General features: G+C 37.2%; 1 protein-coding gene across 6 annotated transcripts in view; it reads right to left on the reverse strand.

The window, feature by feature from the left end:
- Positions 1-1,019: 1,019 nt before the first annotated feature.
- The window catches only part of RNF13 (ring finger protein 13), a 169,388-nt gene continuing 146,101 nt past the window's right edge, over positions 1,020-24,306 (reverse strand). For all 6 annotated transcript variants that reach the window (XM_044920294.1, XM_044920291.1, XM_021685945.1 and 3 more), the window contains 2 exons: positions 2,711-2,791; positions 1,020-2,432 (listed from right to left, as the gene is read on the reverse strand). In XM_044920294.1, the coding sequence (XP_044776229.1) occupies positions 2,068-2,432; positions 2,711-2,791 (446 nt within the window). In that variant the 3' untranslated portion in view covers positions 1,020-2,067. The remainder of the gene's footprint in view (positions 2,433-2,710; positions 2,792-24,306) is intronic.

A 24,306-nucleotide genomic window follows, 5' to 3' on the forward strand; every position in this document is an offset into this window, starting at 1 on the left:
GTTTATATATATATATATATATGTTGGGGTTTTTTTTTTTTTTTACACAACTAAAAGTAACAGTTTGGAGTTTAAAAGGGGGGGAGCAGTTTTGCCTCAGAAAAACTCCTAATACTTAAATTTAAAGGAACCCAAGACCTTGATCTGATTTATAGATTGAGGACTGAGGAGATACATTTAATACATGTTAATAGTGACCTTTAACTTTGCCCTTTAAAAAAAAAAAGGGTTTAGGTATGATGTGTTTAATTATTTACCTTAATTATAAAAACTATTACTTTGTATTTATGTGGCAGGTACTGAGTGTTCTGTCTTCATACCCTACCTTAGGTTAAATGAAATTGTACAAACGACCACCCAGGTTTGCAAAGGTTAGGGCTGTGTAAGTACATCCAATTCCAGAGTCTGCTTCACTACCATAGTAAACTGATGACCTGTTTCTCAGGCCTGTGTGTGATTTTTATAAGGAGGTTGGGGGAGGGGACAACCTGGTAACAGACAGTGGATATTGAATTCAACCTTTTATTTTCCTAAGTGTAAATACCTTTTTTTGATGGATTATAAAATTTTTTTTCAGAAAGTAAAATTTCCTCAATAGTGTTACATTTCTTTTAAAAATAAATTTTTCTCTTTTTACAACAGAAGACTCTATACATCATGTACTTAACTATTCTCTAATATGCTCTTGTTGACTAAAAATTCCCAGTCAATATAGCGCTGTCTGGATATTAACTTTATTCTTTCAAGGCTGTATAGAAGTCTGATGTAAGGATGTACCATAATTACACCAGGGTACCACAGTGTACATTATTGTTGGGATTTTGGCTGCGGTTTTAACTTTTGGGGGATTACCTAATTGGTTGTGAGCAGTAGTTACCTTGTATAAAATTCTAAGGTGGTGGTTTTACATGACCTACATTACCTTAACTATTATACCTTTATAGCACATATACCTATATGTGCATATAAATGAGGCTAACCTGGGTAATAGTACAGCAGAACAAATGTTTTGCCAGTTCTTAAAGTGGAAAACATGTGTTTATTAACATTCAAACTCCCTTCATACAAGGCCATATAAAAACTCTTAGCATTTTGATTATACATAAGTCTATATTTTCTACATAGTTACAATGATGTATAATATAATTTAACTCTTCATAATACATTGTTTAAATACATCATTAGTTCTGTTAAACATAAGCAATTATTTTCAAATCCAATACTTGAACAATTTCCTCTGTACATAGTTTAGCAGGGCTAATTAGCATAAGATGCTCTTTGTTAAGAGGTATATGATCTGAGTATTAACAGTTGCTGAAGTTTGGTATTTTTATACAGCATTTTCTTTTTGCTTTGATCATAACACAAAACCCTTAAGGATACTGAAATTCAGTAAGTTAAGTCCAGAGACATGTTACTTTAGCTGATGAATCAAATTCATACATAACACTATATAGTATTTAAAACTTTGAGGGGAAAAAAAAAACCCCTATGAAATCTGCACTAGTACAGACCATTCCTATCAGGATAAGACTACTTGGGAATAGAAAGGAAAAAGACAGCTCTGAGTTTCTTTGTGGTGCTGATAGAAGGAAAAATGCTAAATTGTCACCTCTCATGAGTAATGGCAATTTAGGGGACAAATATATTCCAACTCAACAACTCTAGGTAAACTTTATGCAAATGGGAGTTGGCTTAGCTCATGCTAGGTGGCCACAGCACTGACCTTGTGTGTAAAACACGAAACATTTGCATACTGTGATCTTGGGTCTTAACTGCAAGCTATACCGAGGAATTTAAAAAAATATTTTGGCTATATTTCATTCCAAAAGAAGAGTTGATTTGATGCTTGAGTTACAGCACCAGCCTATTACTAGTTATCAGTGAAATGAAGTACACTCCTGCAGATAAATGCCAGATCAAAAACACCTGTTTCAGTAATCTAATTAAACTGTAGAATACTAAAAAATAAGTTATCTCTACAGGAATCTCTGAAGGGAGCAAAAAAATCAAATTATATACCTAAATAAACATTTGTTAGGAAATAACCAAATCACCCTCTGAAGGTCAAACAGTATTTGCTATGTTGTAATCCCGTTCACCATTAGGCTGCAGTTGGACTACAACACTATGTGCATTAACTTCGTTTTCTGCATCACTACTGTCGGTATCTTCATTGTCATCATCTTCATAGTCTGAAGATTCTGTCATGTTCTGATGTGAGCGGGATTCCGACAAAGCCCCAAATGACTGGGTGCTGACAGAAGCCAAAGGTCTAAGTAAAGGGGTATGTTCTGACACTTCATTTTCTTCTTGACTACTGTCTGTGTCAGAGTCTGAATCGCCTTGAGAAGGAACAACTTTTTGCTTGCAGACGGGACAGGTTTTTTTGGTTTTAGTTAGCCAGGGGTCTACACACTTGCAGTGGTAAGCTGTTGAAGCAAAATACACATCTTTTAGATAATATACTGTGGTTGAGAACATTACATTTTTAGTTTCTTACCATGTTTTTTATTCATGTTCTTCTATATGTATCATGTAGGGACAAAAAAATTTGTAAATTTTTATAAATATACCTCCATCCTTTAATGACACCACTAATTACTACAAGACCTGGCTCATAGTATGCTAATGACTATTTTGTCTCCTCTAATATTGAGCCTACATATAAATTACACATAAATCCAAAGCAGTGTGTAATTATTCATACCATGGGAACAAGGAAGGATTCTGAGCTTGTCTCCGTCTTCATATTCATCCAAACAAATGGCACATACATCATACTCATCTCCTGTAACAGACAGTAGTAAATAAAATTAATTAAAAGATGGTAGAGAAGTATCTTTAATCTTCCAACTCTTCAAGTTAGGTCTTCCTCAGTCGATTATTTTAAATGTCTTTTGATTGATCTATCTGTAAATGATACCTTTTTCTTGTTTTCTGTCAGATGAGGGAGCTGCTTTTAAGTTCAGAAACCTGAAGTTTTAATTTAAATAATTAACCTTTTACCTAAAATAAATTAAAAATGGATGTCAAATTTGTTTATTGTTTATCTTGATTAACTTTGCAAACGTTTTTTATTAATCACTGCAGTGGTGTTTTTTTTTTTTAAGTATTTATTTATTTGACAGACAGCGAGAGCAGGAACACAAGCAGGGGGTAGTGGGAGAGGGAGAAGCAGGCTTCCCGCTGAGCAGGGAGCCCGATGCGGGGCTGGAGCCCGATGCGGGGCTCGATCCCAGGACCCTGGGATCATGACCTGAGCCGAAGGCAGATGCTTAACGACTGAGCCACTCAGGTACCCCTGCAGTAATGTTTTATATGACTATTCAAATGCTAGTTTTGAAATATTTTATACCAAAGACAACAAAATTTCACTGTTTAGATTTCTTAAAGTCTTGGTCATTTTTAAAGTAAAAACGGAAACATTAGAACATACTCAAATGTTTTTTTTAATGTTAGTGGAGAAACATTTGGAATGAGACCTACTAGGCTTCAAATCTCCATTTCAACATTTACTAGCTCTGTGGTGCTTAGCAAGTTACTTAGCCTTTGCCATCCAGTTCTTGTATCTGTAAGAAGATTCTATCTACCTCACAGGTTTGTGACTGAACAACAGGCCAAGCATATAAGATGGTCACTAAGTGGTGTTTATTAATACTGCCTTTTTAATTTGTTGTTGAACTTACCACCTTTATAAATCATGAAGGTTTAGTCATAGCTCTTTTTGGAATTCAAGTGTAGTTAATTTTAAAGGAAGTGGCAGTCTTAGAGCAGCTTGAGGCAGTAATGGCAGTGACCACTGTGACTGCTTGTGTTTTCCAGTAAATATATATTAGGTAAAAACTTAAAAATCTCAGGGAACAAAGGACAATTCATTGCCTATCCCACACACAGGTTAACAACCTTGGAAGACAGGTCAGAAATAAAGCCACTGTCTGGCTAGTCTGGATGAACATGACCCATAAAGGAGGGAATGACAGTTCTATCCAAACAATCCCTTTAATATCCTTTAGTCATTTAAAATAGCATTCAGGAGGAGTCCTAAAAAGAAAGCTTTCATGAAAATTACTATTTTTTGTTCAGTGTTTTGAATTTGGTTATTATAGTATTGAGTATCAAATACATTCTATAACAAATACAAGCTGCTATGTTAGAACCTGTGTGTGGAGTTTGGTGAGACTGATCATATGTATCAAACTATTCAAGACTAAAGGATTCCAATATATCTAATTATCTATAATTATACAGTTGATCCACTTACATTGACTTTGAGGACAGTTTTAATAAACAATTCAGTCGTCACTGATTTCTCCTACAAATCAAACTTTTAAATTTTAGGACTTTGTGAAAATGCCCATTAAACACAGATAGAGAAACCAACAGAGGAGGTAATCTGGTGGATAAAGGCCCCAGTTGTCTTCAAAGGGACAGTTCTGAGGCACATAGTTCCTCAGAGGAGGTCAGTACCAGCTGTCCACAGTAACCAGCTCAGTAAGATACACTTCATTTTTCATTCTCCCCCTCTCTCCCCACTCCCTCACTCTGTTTCCTGAGATTATTTCCCAAAGAAATCACCTGCATCTCCGTCCTTGGTATTGTTCTCGGAAATTCAAACTAAGACAAGTTTTAAGCATTGGATTTTTAGTAATAATTTTATACTGCTTTCCTGTTGGAATTTGTTAGATCTTCAGCAAAGAGTAGTATGATATTCTACTTGTATTTTACTACCAAATGTGAGTCCTCAGATACATCATTTTTAAAAATAAAGAACAAGGGCAAAACGTGCATAACACATTGCATAAAATCTAAAGGAAATTCAGTTACCGAGAAAAGTGTCATTGGAAACATCTATTACAGAAGCTAAACTGCAGAATTAAAAATACCAGAGGTTAAATTCTAACAGTATTAAGTATATTTATAAGGCCGTCATTGTATCTGAAAAAATTATTTGTGCCAAACCTGTTGATTTTGTATTAACTGTACTGACATTTATTTGACCATCTCACTGACATTACAAAATAAGGAGTAATTTCCTATAGCCATTTTTAGCCAATACCTCTTATAAATGACTTTTAAAATGTAATTTGTGTTAATTCAGTGTGTTATATAGATGGCACCAATGATTTAGAATTTAAAGTGAAATACCTCATGATTTATTTCCTTATAAAATGCTACACATTTTTCGGGGGATCCAGAGCTGTGCCCCCCAAGGCTCTAAGCATCGTTTTATTAAAGTAGGAAGGTTATCCTGCATTATCCAGGTGGGCCCCGTGTACTTAAAAGTACAAGAGGGAGGCAGAAAAGTTCAGAGTCAGAGGGGGATGTGACTGTGGTTACTGGTCAGGGAGATACAGTGTAACTGGCTTTGAAGATGGAGGGGAAGCTAAGTCACAAGCCAAAGATTATGGTGGCCTCTAGAAGCTGGAAAAGGCAAGGAAATGGATTCTTCCCTAGAGCCTCCAGAAAAGAACACAGCCCTGTTGACATCTTGATTTTAGCCCAGTGAGACCTGTGTCAGACTTCTAGCCTACAGAACCGTAAGATAAGTGTTGTTTTAAGCCACTAAGTTTGTAGTAATTTGTTACCAGAGCAATAGGAAATTAATACAGGTAGTATTGGGGTTAGTCCTAAATGTATGGACTTGATGCTTCAGAGTCCCTGATCTTCTTTATGGGTCAAGTTTCAAAGGTACAGTTTGTGATCGTGGACTAGACTGGAACTTAGTGCTCTGTAGAGAATTACTCCCACCCACCCCCACCCCACCCCCGGGCTTTGGACTTGTGATGAAATGGTAAAGCACGTGTTAGAATGCCGGGGGTTTCATCCTGACCATTTTATTTATTAGCTATGTAACCTAGTGCAGGACACATCTCCATGTTTTAGTATTCTCATTAACATTTCTGTATTTTAGGATTGTGGATTAAAAGAAGTAACACAAGTAGAATACATAGTGTTTGGTGCAAATTGCCACCTGATAAAACTGGCTGGAAACGAATGCTGACTTACGACATGGTGCACTGAAGGCTGGGGGAGGAGGCTGCTCCCTAATATCCCCATGTGCTTCTGTCACATCAGGTGAACTGTATGCTTACAGTCAGTGGCAGTAGTCACCGAATCTGTTTGTATTACATAGGTAATTATGTAATTTAATTAAATATTCAGCAGTCCTTGAACTGTGAGTGTAAAAGACTGGTTTTATTTGACAGCTAGGTTGACTGTATTAAGAAAGAACACTTAATAAAAGCTAGTTGCAACCCCAAACCCTCTCCAGCCAAAATGAGATTAAATGAAGTATAGCTGAGAAATCTAAGAGAGTGGACAAATTTATGTACCAATAAAAACCAAGAATGAAAGCAGAATCTAATTTTTGTCCCATTTAAAAATGCCTAAAACTAAAAATGGTAGGAAATGCATCACATACCATGACAACTTGGAAATCCAGTCAGTAGATTCATACTCAAGACCATAGCCCAACATCAAATAACTATTGAGCGCTTAAAGGTAAATTCAAGGCATTTATTTTTATGGTTTACAACTTCAGCAGATTTTTAAAAATAACCTATCTGTGCATTGGTTCTGGTAGCATAAAAGGGTTTATAAATGGAAATAAACATTTGTTTTGTTACTGTCAGCACCATGCTAGAAAGTTTTGCTTAGTATAAACCCGTGGTTCTTAATTGGGAAGGATTTTGCCTCCCAGGGACATCTGGTGATACCTGGAGACAGTTTTGGTTTCCACAACTGGGAGATGGTGCTGTTGGCATCTAGTAGGCCAGGGATGCTGCTAAACATCCTACAATGCTCTAGACAGCCCCTCAAAGAATTACCCCATCTAAAATGTCAACAGTGCAGAAGTTGAGAAACCCTGATATAAAACCTGTCCAGGCTTTGTCAAGCAACGACTTTGGATACGTGTTAAGTTACAGGAGGGAGGGGTGAGATTTAGGTCTGTTACTTGAAACAGCATGGAAACGCTTCTGTCTAGAATGCTTCTGGCATGGTCATTTGAGTAATATTTTAGAAAAATTTCATGAATGCACTTTTAAAAGTCCCATCAATCTGGGAATGTTATATGAGTGGACAGAACTTTGATTTTTCCTCTCTGAACCTGTTTTTCCTTAGTTTCTCTCCTAAACCCTGGGTACAGCAAAGGCACAGAATAGGAATCACACAGACCTAAGGCCGTCACTGCAGTGGCACGAACAGCTGATTGGGCCTGGGCTTGCCCTTAATGTCGCTTCCCTTAGGGCCTACGTTCAGTCTATCACCAAGTCCTGTAAACTTTATCTGTAAAACATATCCAGAATCTGTCCCCTTCTCATTTCTTCAATTGCCCTGGTCTGATAGCCTGGATTACTATAAGAGCCTCTAGTCTACAGTCTGTTCTTGCCTCATGTAGTTCTTCTCCCTAACGGCCAGGGTGATTTTTTCTTTTTTTTAACACACCGTATCAGTCTCATTTAGATGGTTCCCTATCTCACCTAGAATCACCTGAGCTTCTTACCATGACTTTCGTAAAACTACATATCTGACCCTCATCTCCCTCCCATCTTCTCTCACACCAGTCTCACCCCCCCTTCACACGTTTCAACTACAATGGCCTTTCAGTCTTGAACAAACTAACGCAAAGTTAAGTGGAGACCTGACCTGCATTTAGCCATGTTATAATAAACACATTTGAATGTAACATTAGGTATAGAAAGAGGAATCACCATTTCTAGAGATGACTAAAAAAAATGAACTAATTTGAGAGAATCCAGCCATAGCGCATACAAATTGATGCAGAACTTAATTGTTCAATTTAATAACAAGGTAGTCAAGGGCTTAAAGTCAACTAGAATAGGTTTCCTCAAAGTAAAAGATACAAGAGTGAACATACAGGGCTAACTAAGCACCGGTTTCATGAGAGATAATAACAAAAACATTTTTAAAGAATTTACCCAGGGAAGATGTAGCATTGGATTCATGAACTTCAAAGCAAAAATTACTGTTCTTGTAGAGAAAATACCTTGCCACTTATTCCCTACTTCACCAGTCAAGAAAACAATGACAGCTCTTTCTAGCAAATAAACTAATTTTATCTTCTCTTCTCCCCTCCTCCATACCAGTTTCCAAGAACTCTGAACAAAAGACAACAGGGATAGAATATTTTTAAAGCTGGATTTGCTTTAGAATTCTTTGATTATTTTTAACCCCTGGGCAAAGGAATATTTACTTTTAAGGTTACATTAAAGATAGTTAAATGTAGTTATAAAAATTAAGCATATCTCCGTTGATAAGAGTAAAGAAAGAAACTATAAAAAGTTTTGCTCCACTTTTACATCTGCTTTAAATGTGCTGTTGCTTTTTTCCAATCTCTGAAATCGTATCTTCTGCTTTTTAGACCTATCTTGGAAAATCTCAACAATTAAGCTATAAAATAAATAAAAGTACCTGGTAATTTAAATTTCAAATATGAAACCCACCCCCCCCACCCCCATTTATAACTCCGGGCTCTGGCTCCTTCGCATACTGCAGGGGAGACAGCTCCCACAGAGACTGCCTTAAATGCTTAAGGAATGTGAAGTGAGAACAGGATTTTTCATCTGCTAAGAAACATGGTGTGTAGTAACCAGTCTGTATGATTACAGACTTGGAGAAATACATTAACCGAATGACTCAGGAAACTTCAATCAAAGAGCTATTTTTGAGGGCCATAATGAGTAATGAAGAGCTCTAAAAGGAAGTTGGCTGCTTCAGAAGCAAGAAAACAACTAAAAATGCTATTATTTTATATGTGCTAGAAATTACTAAGTCAGTATTTAAATCACTTAAGTATTAATCAGCACAAACACTTCGGAAAGAGCTGCCAAGTGAAGATCAATACAATAGGAAGATTTAAGGTGCTCATGTCCCCAGAGCACTGTAAACCATGTGAGTGTTGACCTGTTTTCTGCTGGTTTCTGTGGGTCTGACTATACACTAGGCCTATGGAAAACTTCCAAATGCCAAATTCTTTTTGTTTGTTGGCAAGAATTTCCAAAATACTGTAACTTGCCCTAAAATTAATGTTTCTACTACATTCTAAAGCCTATGAGAGTTCTCAAGACTTTCATGGTTTGGTGCTGTGACTCACTGGAATGGTGAGTACCCACAGAAGTGTTCCGCATGTCTTCAATCATCTAATAGTGTTTACAACCATGAGAAAATTGCAACAATTGGGATTTTTTTTCCTAACATATATGCATACGTTGTCAAAACCATTAGCATACACTAGAATATGCATAACAAATAGGCCTCTTTTTTTTCCTTTAGATGTCAAATCTCATGATAACCAAAACATTTTAAAATAAAACAACTAACTCAAACTTAGGGTTATTGGAAAGAAACTTCAAGTATAATATTTATAAAGTTACATATTTTTTAGCTGCTTCACGATTTTGGCAATCAACTTTTTTCATCTATAAAAGAAATGTTTAATGACTATTTTACTGACACTAATATTTTATTTATGATTTTTATGTAAGGTTTTTTTTTAATTTTTGTATAATGCTGCCATTTGTTAAGGTGTTCCAACAAATGTGCATATTTGCACAAGTCACACAGCCAATAAATGGGGATCCAGAATTCCAACCTAGGTCTGTCCGACTCCAGAGCCCATCCATGGTCTTTTAACCATTATGCCTGTATTGCCTTCTAGCACATCTACTTAGAATTTCACATTTAAATAATCCCCTTTAATTCACAATGTAGAAAGGATAAGAGGTTAAGAAATACTCTTAAACTGCCACTTATTAGAAATTAAAATGTTTCCAGTTCATAAGCCAGAGCATTTATTTCCTTCAGATTGCCACATATGGAGAAGGAACAAAGATGGTTTATTTCGCTCTCCCATGGTTTCTTATTTTTACAAACCCTTCTCAGATGCTAAAAAATAGCAACATTCTAGAAGTTTAATTAAAGGTCAGATCTTTCTTATGTATTCTGATGATGAAATGATAGTGCATGCACAATAAGGAAACAAATGACTCCATTGAAGGAAAGAGCAATATATTGGCAACTTTGTTTTTGGATATGTGCTCATGAATTAGTTCACTAATTGAGAATAAGAATAAAAAGTGATTGCCTTAGAGGCCATAAATAAATCCATATAACAAGCTTAAAATCCGAATCCAAGCATTGGCCAAATTCCACTTTGATTTTCTTTTTAAACCTAAGGTTTCCCTGTGTTAGTCTTTATTGGTTCTAACCTGATCGCATTATGCAGGTAAGACAGTTACACCCAAGATCTTTCTGGATAGAGGAGCAAGTGGATTAAAAGATGTCATTATCCTTAAGTTAAAAAAGCAAAGTTAAAGGGATTTTATAATGACAAATATTGTGCCAGACCTCATGTACTTAAAATACTTTGGTACTTTAACTACTTTAAAGTAGTTAACTACTTTAACTACTAAAAAGGTTTTGTTATTCTTTTTTCATTATTTCTTTTCAGGCCACTAGGAAATCAGGATGTTACAACACCCTTCCAGAGCCAACTTCAACAAATTCAAATTTATATGTCCTTAAATACTTGTGTGTTCTAACACAGTGACAGTGTGTTGTCATCTAACAAATGACAGTGGAGTCACTTGTTTCCTTATTGTGCATGCACTATCATTTCATCATCAGAATACATAAGAAAGATCTGACCTTTAATTAAACTTCTAGAATGTTGCTATTTTTTAGCATCTGAGAAGGGTTTGTAGTAGTAGTAATTATTTTCCCCCCCCTCATATAAAAGAAATAAAAAAACTTGAGCAGCCTCAGGTACCCTTGGGGTATAAAGTGTAAGAAGCACTGGGCCTACATTATTTTTGCATGTAGCAGAATTACCTCTAGATACTTCTGCCTGTTGACTAGATTGGGCTAGTATTTAATTACAACTCTCAATGCAGCAAAAGTGACTGTAAAAAAATCATACATAAAATTTTCTTCTAAATGCATGTAACTGATAAGAAAACACTAAGATCCCAAAAGAAATGTGAGCAAAGGACAAGACCAGTTACAAAAGCAGAAATATAAATAGGTAATTTACCTTGTTAAGGTAGAATATGATAAAATTAGTATTCTCATTATTTCAGTAGACCTGAAACTTTAGGAAATTTTATCTCAAATACATTCTTTCTCTTTGACATAGTAAATTGAGGAGAAGGGTAAATGCAGGTGGGGGTAGAAGAGGACAAAAAAGGAGAAATGGGAAGAATTAAAGCCCGGAGGCAATTTATTTTGAAATGGTAGTGACTAAAGAGTAGTATTTACAAGTATAGTGTTTGAAGTCAAGAATTTGTATTGCAGCCCTGACACTTATATTCACCCAGTTATGCACTCTCAGGTAATCTACTTAATCTTTGAGTCTCATTTTCTTTATCTATAAATGGTCACGATAGTACTTTTCTTAACTGTGCTGCTCTGAGAACTAAATGAGATCATGCATGCAAAGTACATGGTTTGCCTTTTTTTTTTTCTTATATAATAGGTGTGATACATGCTCACAAGATCTAAAATGGAAAATTACCAGATTTTTATTTGGTATAATGCCCATCCCAATCCAGTTTAATCCCAGTTAACTCATTTGGTATATATTACACTGACTTCTTCAGTTAGAAGTTAGTGGACTGAAGGCATGGTTCTCTGTAGTAATCACAGCTACAGGCAAATGATAAAGGTCAACAGTACTAAGATACAAACCAACCCTCTCAATCCCCTTCAGTCCACCTCAGAGCTAAATGCAGACCTTGGGATCTCTATTTCTGAACATGAAATAATAAGATACTTCACCACCTTTAGGTAACTCAGGAATGTACTGATTTCTCAGAAGCCATAGTCACAACAGTAACTCCTACCCAACTTGGAACATCATTATATTACTGCTTTGTGGCCATATGTAAAGTGTTTCTTTCGAGAAACTGAGAAACAGTCCCTTTTCTGATTTTCTTCTTGAGAGTAAAATCAGACCAGTTTTCCCTTGAATTGTTGAACACAACAAATATCAACTAGCATTGGCTACAGATTCTTAGCCTTATGGAGAGATGAACTGTGTCTTTTACTCACCATCATATCCCTACTGTTTGGTATAGTGGCTGGTATAGAGTGGGCTCCCAATAAATATATGCTGAATAACAGATACCACAAAGCCTTTGTTCATTCAAGGAAGCATCTACCTCTCACCCTGGAATATACCACATGGACTCTCCCTGCTTCACTGTCAAGCCCTAGTCTATTCTCCATTCACCAGCATGAGGGATCCTTTTCCACAGTAATTTGAGCATGTCATTCTTTCTTTTTTTTTCTTTTTTAGAGATTTTATTTATTTGACAGAGACACAGCGAGAGAGGGAACACAAGCAGGGGGAGTGGGAGAGAGAGAAGCAGGCTTCCCGCAGAGCAGGGAGCCCGATGCGGGGCTCGATCCCAGGACCCTGAGATCACGACCTGAGCCGAAGGCAGATGCTTAACGACTGAGCCACCCAGGCGCCCCTTGAGCATGTCATTCTTATGCTCAAAAGCTACCCAAGTTACAGCATCATACAATAAAATCACAAGTCCTTGCCATGGCATGATCTGGGTCCCCATCTATGATCTCCTCTCTAACCACTCACCCTCTATATCCCTACCATCCTGGCCACATCCTCTTTCCTGTTCCCTGAGTATATCAAACACCGCTGCCTCAAGGCCTCTGCCCTCTATATTCTCTCCTTTCACCCCTCCCCCCCAGTTTATTCTCTGTTCAAAGTGTCCTTCTCAGAGAAGTCTTTCCTGTCTTTTCTAAAATAGTATTCCATCCCTTTTCCTGTCATTCATCATTTGTTTTTCTTTACTGCACTTAACTGCTATGTGACTTTACATCTTATTTGTCCATTTGCCCCCACTAAGGTGCACAAAGGCAGGGTTTTTTTGTTTGTTTTTTTTAATTTATTGCAGTTTTCCTAGCACCTAGAACAGTGCCTGGCACATAGTAGGGGAACTCAGTAAATATTTATTGAAGGACTGTATGAGTAACTATACCCCAGTTATTCCCAGGAAATCTTGATCTCTACCTTCAACTGCTCATCAGAAGACCTAATCACATAAATCTAAGTACAAGTAGCTAGACATTTTTATATAATGTAGATAAATTCTATATATCCTGACTGATGGAGTAAAGCTGTCCTCAGATTTTACCATCTAAATCCAGTGTTGAATACGCCAGCCAACTCTCAGGACAACAGAAGTACTACACGGATTATAATGTTTGCATAGTGGCAATATTAGATCCTGTGCCTACTGACAATCAGAAGATCTACAAGAAGGAAGAGCTTGCTATACTAGGAGATACTGGAGAAAGGCACTAGGGTCAGGCCTTAAAGGTAACCTGAATTTAGAAACACTAAGGTGGAAAAGATACTACTGGAAAAGTAACCGTTGAAAAGTATTTGCAAAGAAGAATAAACATGGCAAAATCTAAGTTATGCAAGGTTAGAGATAAGGAGCAGTGGAAAATAAGGTTGGATGAGGATGGAGGAGCCAAATCATGAAAAGCTGTGAATACTAAGATGAGGACTCTGATCTGACTTCTTAGGACGTAGAGATCAATTGAAAGCTTTTAAGCAGAGGAATGAACGATGTATGAAAACAGCATCTTAACAATTCTTCATCAGTGTGCTGAAGGAACCCAAGCCTGGGATGTAGAGGTGAGCCTGGAGACGTAAGACTGACCTATTTGACACTCCCAAGATGCAAGTAATAAACTGAGGACAGGCTTGCATGACACAGTAAGAATGGACAGAAATGATCAGATCCAATGATCGTTTTGAAAGACAACGGGGACTAGGCATAGGTAATAAAAGGGGGGGTAAATGCAAAGATGGTGTATGAAATTTTAAGTAATGGCTGTTTGCTTAACTTTTAAGTGTTTTATTTGGCATTATTAGGATACAGCTTGTAAAAGGAGCAGGCGAGGGACTGGAAGCAGATTAACAAACTGGTAATTTCTTTTTTAAACTAAGAATGGGTAAATTAATTCTAAATACTGAAGAGATGGTTAGTATTTTGTGAGTATATTTTATCCTAAAATAATGTGTAACTACTACTAAAGACTAATTATAGCCTGAACAACATGTACAGCTTATTTAGACTGCAGTGTGTCAGACTATACTATCTCTGCAAAGATAGAGTATCTACTCTTCCTCACTGGACCACACATTTTATTGTAATATAAGAAATGTTGTATTTTGGGCTCCTGGGTGATTCAGTTGGTTAAGCATCTGCCTTCGGCTCAGGTCATGATACCAGGGTCCTGGGATCGAGTCCCGCATAGGGCTCCCTGCTCAGTGGGGAATCTGCTTCTCCCCCTGCCCGCCCCCCCCAACTTGTGCTTGCTCGCTTGCTCTCTCAAACATAAATTAATAAAGTCTTAAAAAAAAAAATGTTGTGATGGAAAACCATACTTTCCATTGAAGTATATATATTTGTAAATATATAAAAGTAAATAATATATATAAATATATATATATATTTTATTATGTATAAAAGTAAATTACATTTACCCTGTTTCCACTGCATTAGAAATTCTTTGATAATGGGGGTCACATTTCTGATCTGTAAGTTTTCTAAAATGTCCATTATAATAACACACTGACATCTACTTGGCAAATACAGAATAAGTGCCTGCTAGACAACATGAACTATACTAAAGCAGAGCCTAAAGGAAGAATAGGGACTCCGAGGTAAACAAAGCAGGGAAAGGCCAAGAAAACTATACAGAGGGATGTGGGTGGCACAGGAAGTAGCTCACTCGGCTAGAATTTAAGATGCAAGGAAGAGAACAGGATGAGGCTAGGAGTATAAGCTAGGGTCAGACCGTAAGGTCCTTATTGTAAAGTATTAAGTTTGAGGTTTTTTGAGGGGGGGAGAGCAGGGGTGGGCAAAGGGGGAGAGAGAGAGAATCTTAGCAGGCTCCACATCCAGTGCGGAGCCCGACATGGGGCTCGATCTCACAACCCTGAGAGATCATGACTGGAGCCGAAATCAAGAGCCAGACCCGACTGAGCCACCCAGGCGCCCCTAAGTTTGATTTTATTCTTACATATAAGTGATTCTCAGAATAAACCGTAGAGGTTTTCTTGCTGTATATAATTATGGACAGGAAGCTCCTACTGCTAACACCAAACACAGTGGCTGGTTAAATATATGCTAATGCAGAAGGAAAAAGAGTTTTGGATATATTAAATTTGAAGACTGTATAGGTTATCCAGGCAGAAAGGTCCTTTAACTGGAGATACGAGACTGGACTGAAGCTTAAGAGAAAGGTCTGGGTGGGACACAAAAGCATGGAGGTCATCAGGAAACAGCTCGCTAGGAAGAGGCAAGAACTAAGGAGAAAATAATCTGATATAAAACCCATAGATCTGTGTCTAGCACACAGAAAGCTCTCAAATGTTTGCTCTTATTATAAGCAGTAAACCAAACATATGGCAGCAAGGAGATTCCTATTTTACAGAAGACGACGACTAAAAGTACTGATGACTGATATGGGCACCTGGGTGACTCAGTTGGTTAAGCGACTGCCTTCGGCTCAGGTCATGATCCCGGAGTGCTGGGATCGAGTCCCACATCAGGCTCCCGGCTCAGCGGGGAGCCTGCTTCTCCCTCTGACCCTCTCATGCTGTTTCTCTCTCTCTCAAATAAATAAATCTTTAAAAAAAATGAAAGTACTAATGACTGATATAAGCAGTGCTCCCAAGTGCCTGCCTGCTCAACCTACAACCAGCCAGGACTGAGAAACATGCATATAAGAGAAGTTACTGACGGCAGGGAGTTGCATATGTAAAGTGAATGGAAGCAGAAAGCAGAGAAAGGTTGAGAATCTCTGGACCACGCTGTACCTTTCTTACCCCTCCAAGGAAAGAAGCTGTAAGCTAACCTTGTGAATGTCTCATTGCTTCTTTCCGACTGTGGCCAATACGGAACCAGTTAATGACTAAATGGGTTTAATGACTAAAGTCACACAGGATGATCAGCCTATGAAAATGTGCTGACATAATACTAATTGGAGAAAAGTATCTTTAAATAAAAGTCATAAAATAAGTCATGGATGAAGAAGCCAAATGAGGCAATATATGTGAAAACACTTCCCATAACACAGAGCACTAAACAAATGTGATTTGCACCGTTAGAAAACAGTTGATTCTGAGTAATTGAGAGGAATAACCATCTCGTAAGACACAAAGCAGACACTGTCAACATAACAACTACACATTTCTTTTTCTTCAGAAGTTAAGACATCCTGAGTATCTAACCTGGCCTATGAGATTTCAAAGATTCTATGGTAACAGACTAGCCTTACTTGGTTCTGGTCTACAATAATTTGTACTTGAAAAGTCAAGATTTTGCATTTTCTTCTCACATCTTAGGGAGGTACTTACTAGGGCAGGTGGTATCAGAGAGGTAGGTTAAGTGGTTTGGTCAAGGTCACATATTTAATGAATAAAACCAGGTCTTTAGGTTTAAAATCTTGTATTCTTTCCACCACACCATTTTGCTGACCTAAAAATTAACTGCTAACTTCCACATTGCCTTGGGATTCATAAGAACAAGTTACGTACTCCCACCCCTCTAATTACTATAGGTATGATACAAATTGCATAAGTTAATCTGTACTAGAAAAAAACCTAGGCACTAGCTATAGGAAAGGAAACGACTTGTGATTCCAGTGGAATTTTGGGGCTTTCTATAATTCCTAAAATGGAACGATTCCTATAGGGAAAAGAAGTAATATAATTAACATTCTTCACTGATTTCTACTGGATTTCCGCCCCCCCCCCCTTTTCTTAAAAGTAGGCTCCACACCCACCGCAGAACCTAACACAGGGCTCAAACTTAGAACCCTGAGATCAAGACCTGAGCTGCGATCAAGAGGGAGACGCCTAACTGACGAAGCCATCCAGGCGCCCCTCTACTGGATTTCCCTTTAGACACAAAATCCAGTAAGAAAACACCATTCCTTTCTTTCTTTACTCTTTTAGAGAAGTTTTCAAACATACACAAAATAGTAATGACCGTAAGACCACCTCATATACCATCACTGAGTTTCAATCTGCTATTCTTGTTAGATTCGCCTTCTACGTTTTTTCCTTAAGTATCTTAAAGCAAATATCGAGAGGTAACGTTTTACCAATGCAAACCTTTATATATCTCTAAAAGATAAGGACATTAAAAGAACATAATCCCAATACTATTATCATATCTAACAAAATGAACAGTATTTTCTTAATATCATCCAATACCCAAGGCATATTCAGTTTCCTCAGTTCTCTCAAAACAGTCTTTTTACAGATAATTTATTCAAACTAAAATCTAAGCAGGGTCCAAACATCGCATTTAGCTTGGTAACTTGTTTCTTTCAATCAAAAATACTCTGCTCCCTTTGTGTACCTTATTTGTTAAATAAACTGGATCATCTGTCCTGTAAATTTGTCTGCATTCTGAATTTGGGTGATCGCATAGATGATTGTTTCCTAAGATGGTTATAAGTGCTACATCATTCTATGTTCAGACCAGAAATTCTCCTGGCTCAGTGGCACCTTTATGCAAATTAGGAAAAAAGCAGTACTACCTCAAGGCACGTTATTGCTATCTGCCAAAAATAATTATCACAAATAATATCTGATGACAAAGAATGAATGATAACCTCCCAAAGCTGTGCAGTATACAACCTGTAAAATTTTATATTGCAGCCTGGATTTAGAATTTTGGGTAAGATAATTTCCCACAAGTAAGAAAAAGTGGGTGGGATTTCTTTTTGATAAACTGGCTTATTACTTCAGTTTATAACTTGAAAGGCATAAAAAAAAAATCACTTTTCAACATTATCATTATCCTTTCACAGTGGAGAACCTGACAGCCTTTCATATCTCAGACTGTGTAGCCCCAAGCATCCAGACTGCGGCGGGGGGGGGGGGGGGGGGGGGGGGGGGGCGGGAGGTGAAGAAATCAAGTTTAAGGTTTTTGGCAAAAGAACTTTTTAAAAAATTAAAACGGTTTCCAGTTCTATGTTCATACAAAAACCATTCTGATATTATCCCTTTCATAATTATGGCAAAAAAGGGAAAGACTTTTTCACAGACAATAACAACTATCAAAATGTGTTTAGTCTGCCACTTCTAAGAGGAAATTAATCCATGTACTCATTGGTTCTAAATTTTTCTTAATTTGGCTTACAGCAGAATCACAGGTATGCTAAGAACAAAGTTTTAAACGGTCTAGTCATTTGTGCAAATTAACAACTCCTGTGTGTCAGTGGCTGAAACCGAGGGCCTGTGAGCAAAGGCTGGGACTCTGATAGCTGCTCTAAGTTCAGTACTTTTAGGGCTCGTGTAACTGAACTTAAATGGCTTGTGATTTAACAGTAATTCCGGGCAAATAAAAAATCATATAAAAACTATGTAAGTTAGTGCCTCGCTAGGTATGACTGTTTTGTAGAAATTGAAAATATTACAACTTACACAAAGGAAATATCTTCAAGATGTAGGCTAATAATTTTAAAATGAGAGGCCTAATTTTAATGTATTAGGAAGTCACAAAAATGCATTAGGTCAAAATGTTTTCTAAACCATCTCTATTCAGTAAAGAAACCTAGTGTGAGATCTAAATTTATAAGAAACTTGAAATATGACCATTCCTTCTTGATTTATATTCACTATTGCATCCCTAATGTTTAGGTAGAACAGTGTGCCTAGAGCATAGTAAGTGCTTAGTATATATTTATTAAATGCATGAATATTTAAATATGGAGTTAACTATATAAGGGGAATATTTTTTAAAAGCTTTTTTAAAAAAGCAATCTGTATAAATCAGTAATATTAACAAATAATTTTGTTGGTACTAAAATACAAAAAACAGACCTCATGTAAGATTGTTGGATGTAATCATACCCTAAAACTTTCTAAGGATATTGGACTGATCTGGAGCTGTGTAAAATAATAGCAATTCTCATATAACTTGTAGGATGGTAAATTGGTGTTTGCCTTGGAGTTTGGCACTATATGTTAAATTTGATGACATACATATGCTATGACTTCGCAGTTTCACTTCTGGGTAAATCAGTTATCCAGAGAAACAGAAACATATAACCGAGGTGTGAAGTAGAAGAATTGAGCCGGAGGAGAGACTTCCAGCATGTAAGGAGCTTGGAAGTTGTCACTCCTGTGCTCACCACAAGGAAAAAACTGAATAGACTAAAAATCAACAACTCTTCTTAGATCTATAGGATTAAGTCACAGAGAAAACTGCCCCTAAAATTGGACAGATTGGCAGATATAGAGAATCACAACTTATTGGAGAAGACCAGGAGGAAAAAAACCTATGGGAACCCATATCAGGACAGGAGAACTCATAAAATATAATTGATAAATTTCTGGAGGCTCGCAGTATGGGCAAGTTTGAGAGAAAAAAACTCTAGGGGAGATTTTCTGCTGCAGCTTGGAAGGACCTTAGAAGTCATCACTCTGTTCTCAAAAGTAAAAAGCTGAGCAAAAACAAACAATCCTTAGATCTCTCAGAGAAGTAAACTCGGTGGGCAAACTGCTGCCCCCAAAATGGGAGATAACAGGTAGATACAGAGATCATAACTTACCAGAGCAGAAGCCCCCTGAGCAGAAACTTCCATGGGAACCAGCACTGGGGTAGGAAAACCTGAACTGTAACTAATGAATTGCCAGAGGCTCAGTGTGTACAAGTCTGAGAGTTTAAAAATCCAGGGGAACTTTAACATTTTGTTAGTTTTACCTTGTGGAGCTCTATCAGGTTCTCAGAGCGAATACAGAGTATAATCCCCTTGAACTTCTGACAGGGGAGGGGAAAAGTAGCCATTCTGAAATCTGCCAGAGCATACTGTTCTTAACAAGCCTACCCCTCAAGAAAAACTATCTAATCAGATTGTAACCTACTGGGATTTTTATCATAATCTGACATGGCAAAAGGCAAATACTCAACTCCAACCTCTACAGTCATCAGGTCCCACCAAAGGCTGGGGACAAAATGAAAAGCATTTGTGAAATTCACAGCCCAAAGCCACAGGCTCACTAAAAGACAGACCTAGTCATGGGACTACAGAACACTTCCCCCCTCCCCAAGGCCCCCACACACCTATGACCACACCAACAATGACCTATTTTCTGGAGTTCCTTTCATGCTGAACATCATGTTTGCCTTTCAACAAAAAATTACAAGGACACTAAAAGGCCAAAAACACAGTTTGAAGAGACAGAGCAAGCATCAGAACCAAACTCAGATATGACAGGGATGTTGGAACTATCAGACCATGAATTTAAGACAACTGTGATTAACATGCTAAGGGCTCTAATAAATAAAATAGATGACATGAAAGAACAGGTGGATAATGTAAGCAGAAATATGGGAATTCTAAGGAAGAATTAAAAAGAAATGCTAGTGACCAAAAAACATGAAGAGAAGAATAACTTTGATAGGCTCATTAGTAGACTGGACAAAGCTGAGGACAGAATCTCTGAGCTTGATGCATCCGCAGAACTCTCCAAAATTGAAAAGCAAAGGAAAAAGTGGGGGGGGGGGGGGGGGCGGAAACCAGAACAAAATACCCAAGAACTGTAGGACAACTTAAAAAGGTATAACGGATGCACAATGGGAATTATCAGGAGAAAAGGTGAGAAAAGAACAGAAGCAGTATCTGAAGCAATGACTGTGAATTTCACCCATGTTAATCTAAGACAACAAACCAAAAGTCAAGGAATATCAGAGAACACCAAACTGGACAAAGTCTTAAAAAACAAACCAAAGAACAAAAAACAAAAAAACCACCTAGGTATATCATATACAAACTGCAGAAAATCAAAGATACAAAAAAAGATTTTGAAAGAAACCAGAGGGGAAAAAACACATGTACAGAAACAAAGATAAGAATTACATCTGATTCTCCTCAGAAACCATGAGAACAAAAAGAGTGGAGTGAATGTTTAAAACCTTGAAGGAAAAAACCCACCAACCTAGAACTCTGTACCCTATAAAATTACCCTTCAAAAGCAAAGGAAAGTAGTGATGTCAGCAAGATGACAGAACAGGAAGCCCTAGATCTGCATGCAGCCATGGAGACACAGACTTAACAATAACAGACCAAATGTCTCTGTGAGGAATCTAAAAAAACAGTTCAAAGGTTTCTGTACCCCAGGCATGGGTGAAGCAAACAGCAAAGCCCAGTAAGAAAATTTATGACCCGGGCACCTGGGTGGCTCAGTTGGTTAAGTGACTGCCTTCGGCTCAGGTCATGGTTCTGGAGTCCCGGGATCGAGTCCCACATCAGGCTCCCTACTCAGCAGGGAGTCTGCTTCTCCCTCTGACCCTCCTCCCTCTCATGCTCTCTGTCTCTCAATCTCTCTCGCAAATAAATAAAAGCTTAAAAATGTTTTTAAAAAAATTTATGACCCTATCCACTTCCTCAGGGCAGAGCCCCTCTTTCCTAACATCTATTTGGGAGGAAACCCCTAACTCTCATCTTCTACCTGGGGAGGGAAAGGTGTAGAATGTATGTCCAATGTCAGAATTTTAGAAGGGGCTGCCCAAGGGAACAGTCTGTCTTCATGTGTCCAAGTACTGACAGGAATGGGGAGCCAGATAATTAAAAGAAAAAAAGATAATTAACCATGTGCTAGAATCTGCAGTACTACAGGCACACACTAGGAGAGCTCCAGTACCACAGTTTACTCTACCATGAGAGGCTGCAATATTGTACACACACAACAGGGGGAGCGCCTTGAGTAGAAACTGACAAAACTCTTAAAATAGGCGATTACACACACTAGCCCAGAGAGGATGCCTACCCAGAAAGGGCTTGAGAAGTCTCCATATCTCTAGTCGAGGAGAAAGTCCTCTGTGTTAGAAATCAGGCTGTAAAATCTAGGAGAGTTGGTTGATTCTTCAAATGTCAAAATCCGAAAAACAAGTAACAAGATACACAAAGAAGCAGGGAAACATAACACATTTGAAAGAACAAATTAAATTTCCAGGAACCAAACCTAAGGAAAGAAATACTTAAGTTGCCAAAGAACTAAAAAATATTGTCAGAAAGACCTTCAATGAATTAAAAAGAACAAAGTTAGACAACTAAACAAAATCAGGAAAATGATGCATGAAAAAAATAACAACAAAGAAACTACGAAGAAGAACCAAACAGAAATTCTGGAACTGAAGAATACAATAAATGAACTGAAAATCTCATAGAGGGTTTCAACAGGAGACTTGACCAAGCAGAAGAATCAGTGAACTTGAAGATAGGCCTTTGGAAATTACCAAGGCAGAGGAGCAAAAATAAGAAAGGAATGAAGAAAAATGAAGAGAGCCCTAAGGAACATTTGGGACATCATCAAGCAGAACAATATAATGTGTTACTGGTGTCCTAGAAGAAGGAAAGGAAAGGGTAAGGGAACCTATTTGAAGAGCTGGCCAAAAACTTCCCAAATTTGGGGACAGAAAGGACCTTACAAATTCAAGAATCTCAATTCCAACAAGGATAAGTCAGGAGAGACCTACACCGAAACACAGCATAATCAAACTGTCAAAAGTCACAGATAAAGAATTTTGAAAGTGGCAAGAAAAATGTGACTTGTCACATATAAAGGAACACCTTTTTGATTATCAGATTTCTTAGAAGAAACCCTGCAGGCTAGAAGGGAGTGAGATAATATATTTGAAGTACTGAATGAAATAACTGCCATTATTATAGCCAGCAAAAAAGATTTTCTTCTAAGAACAATGGAGAAATTAAGACTTTGCCAGATTAAAACAAAATAAAAGAAAATAGAAAACTCATCACCACTAGACCTACCCTATAAGGAATGCTGGAAAGAGTCCTACAAGATGAAGCAAAAGGACAATAAAAAGCAACACAAAACCATATGAAAATATAAAATTCCCTTGTAAAAGCAAATATACAGACAAATATAGAATCCTATGGTATTGCAATTTCAGTGAGTAAAACACATAAAACTCTAGTGCAGAATTTTTTTAAAGTGTAAAAAGTAATTATAAATCAATGTTAATGGATATATGTGATATAAAAACAATCTGTGTAATCAATAACAAAATGGGAGAAGGCAGAGATTTGGAGTAGCTTTTACACATGATTGAACTTACCAGTTTACATCAGATTATATAACTAAGATGTTTTGTGTGATTGCAATGATAATCACAAAGGAAATATTGATAAAATATATACAAAGGGAAATGAGAAAGTAAAACATGTCACTGCACATACACAAAGCCAACAAAATACAAATGAAGACAGCAAGAGAGAGAAAGAGACACACAAAAAAGCTACAAGACAGGAAACAAACCAAATGGCAACAGTAAGTCCTTCCCCATCAGTAATTACTCTAAATGTAAATGGACTAAATAAACCAATTAAAGATACAGATTGGCTAAATGGATTTTTTTAAAAAACCAAGATCCAACTATATGTTGTCTACCAGAGAATCGTTTTAAATCTAAGGACACATACAGGGTAGAAGTGAAAGGTGGAAAAAGATATTCTATGTCAGTGGGAGTCTAAAGATAGCAGAAGTGGCCACAGTTATATCTGATAAAATAAAATTTAAGATAAAAACTGTCACAAGGGACAAAGACACTATAATAATACAGGGTCAATTCACTAGAAAGACACAGCAATTAAAAATATATATGGAACCTAACATTAGAGCACCAAATAGATTAAGCAAACACTGACTAAAGGGAGAAAGAGACAGCAATACAATAGTAGTAAGAAACAATACCTCACTTTCAGATACGGATAGAACCACCACACAGTTCAGTAAGGAAACAGAGGACATGAACAACCCTACAGACCAATTATATAAAAACAGACATAATACAGAACACTCCAACCAGTAACAGTGGAATATACATTCTCCTCAAGAGTACCTGGAACATCCTCCAAGATAGACCACACGTTAGGCCACAAAGTAAATATTAACAAATTTAAGAAGACTGAAATCATACAGACTACCTTCTCCAACACAAGGGAATGAAACTAGAAATCAGCAGAAGGAAAACAGGAAGATCCATAAATATGTGGAAACTCAGCAATGTACTCTTAAATTAGTGGGTCAAAAAAGACATCACTAAGAAAATTTAGAAAATATTTAGAGACAAATGAAAATGAAGACACAGCATACCAAAACTTAGGGGATGCAGCAAAAGCAGTACTAAGGAAAGGTTATAGCAGTAAGCACTTATATTTAAAGAAGGAAGATCTCAAATCAACAAACTAACCTAACATTTC

The sequence above is a fragment of the Neomonachus schauinslandi genome, chromosome 1 (assembly GCF_002201575.2).
Source record: "Neomonachus schauinslandi chromosome 1, ASM220157v2, whole genome shotgun sequence".
Taxonomy (NCBI): domain Eukaryota; kingdom Metazoa; phylum Chordata; class Mammalia; order Carnivora; family Phocidae; genus Neomonachus; species Neomonachus schauinslandi.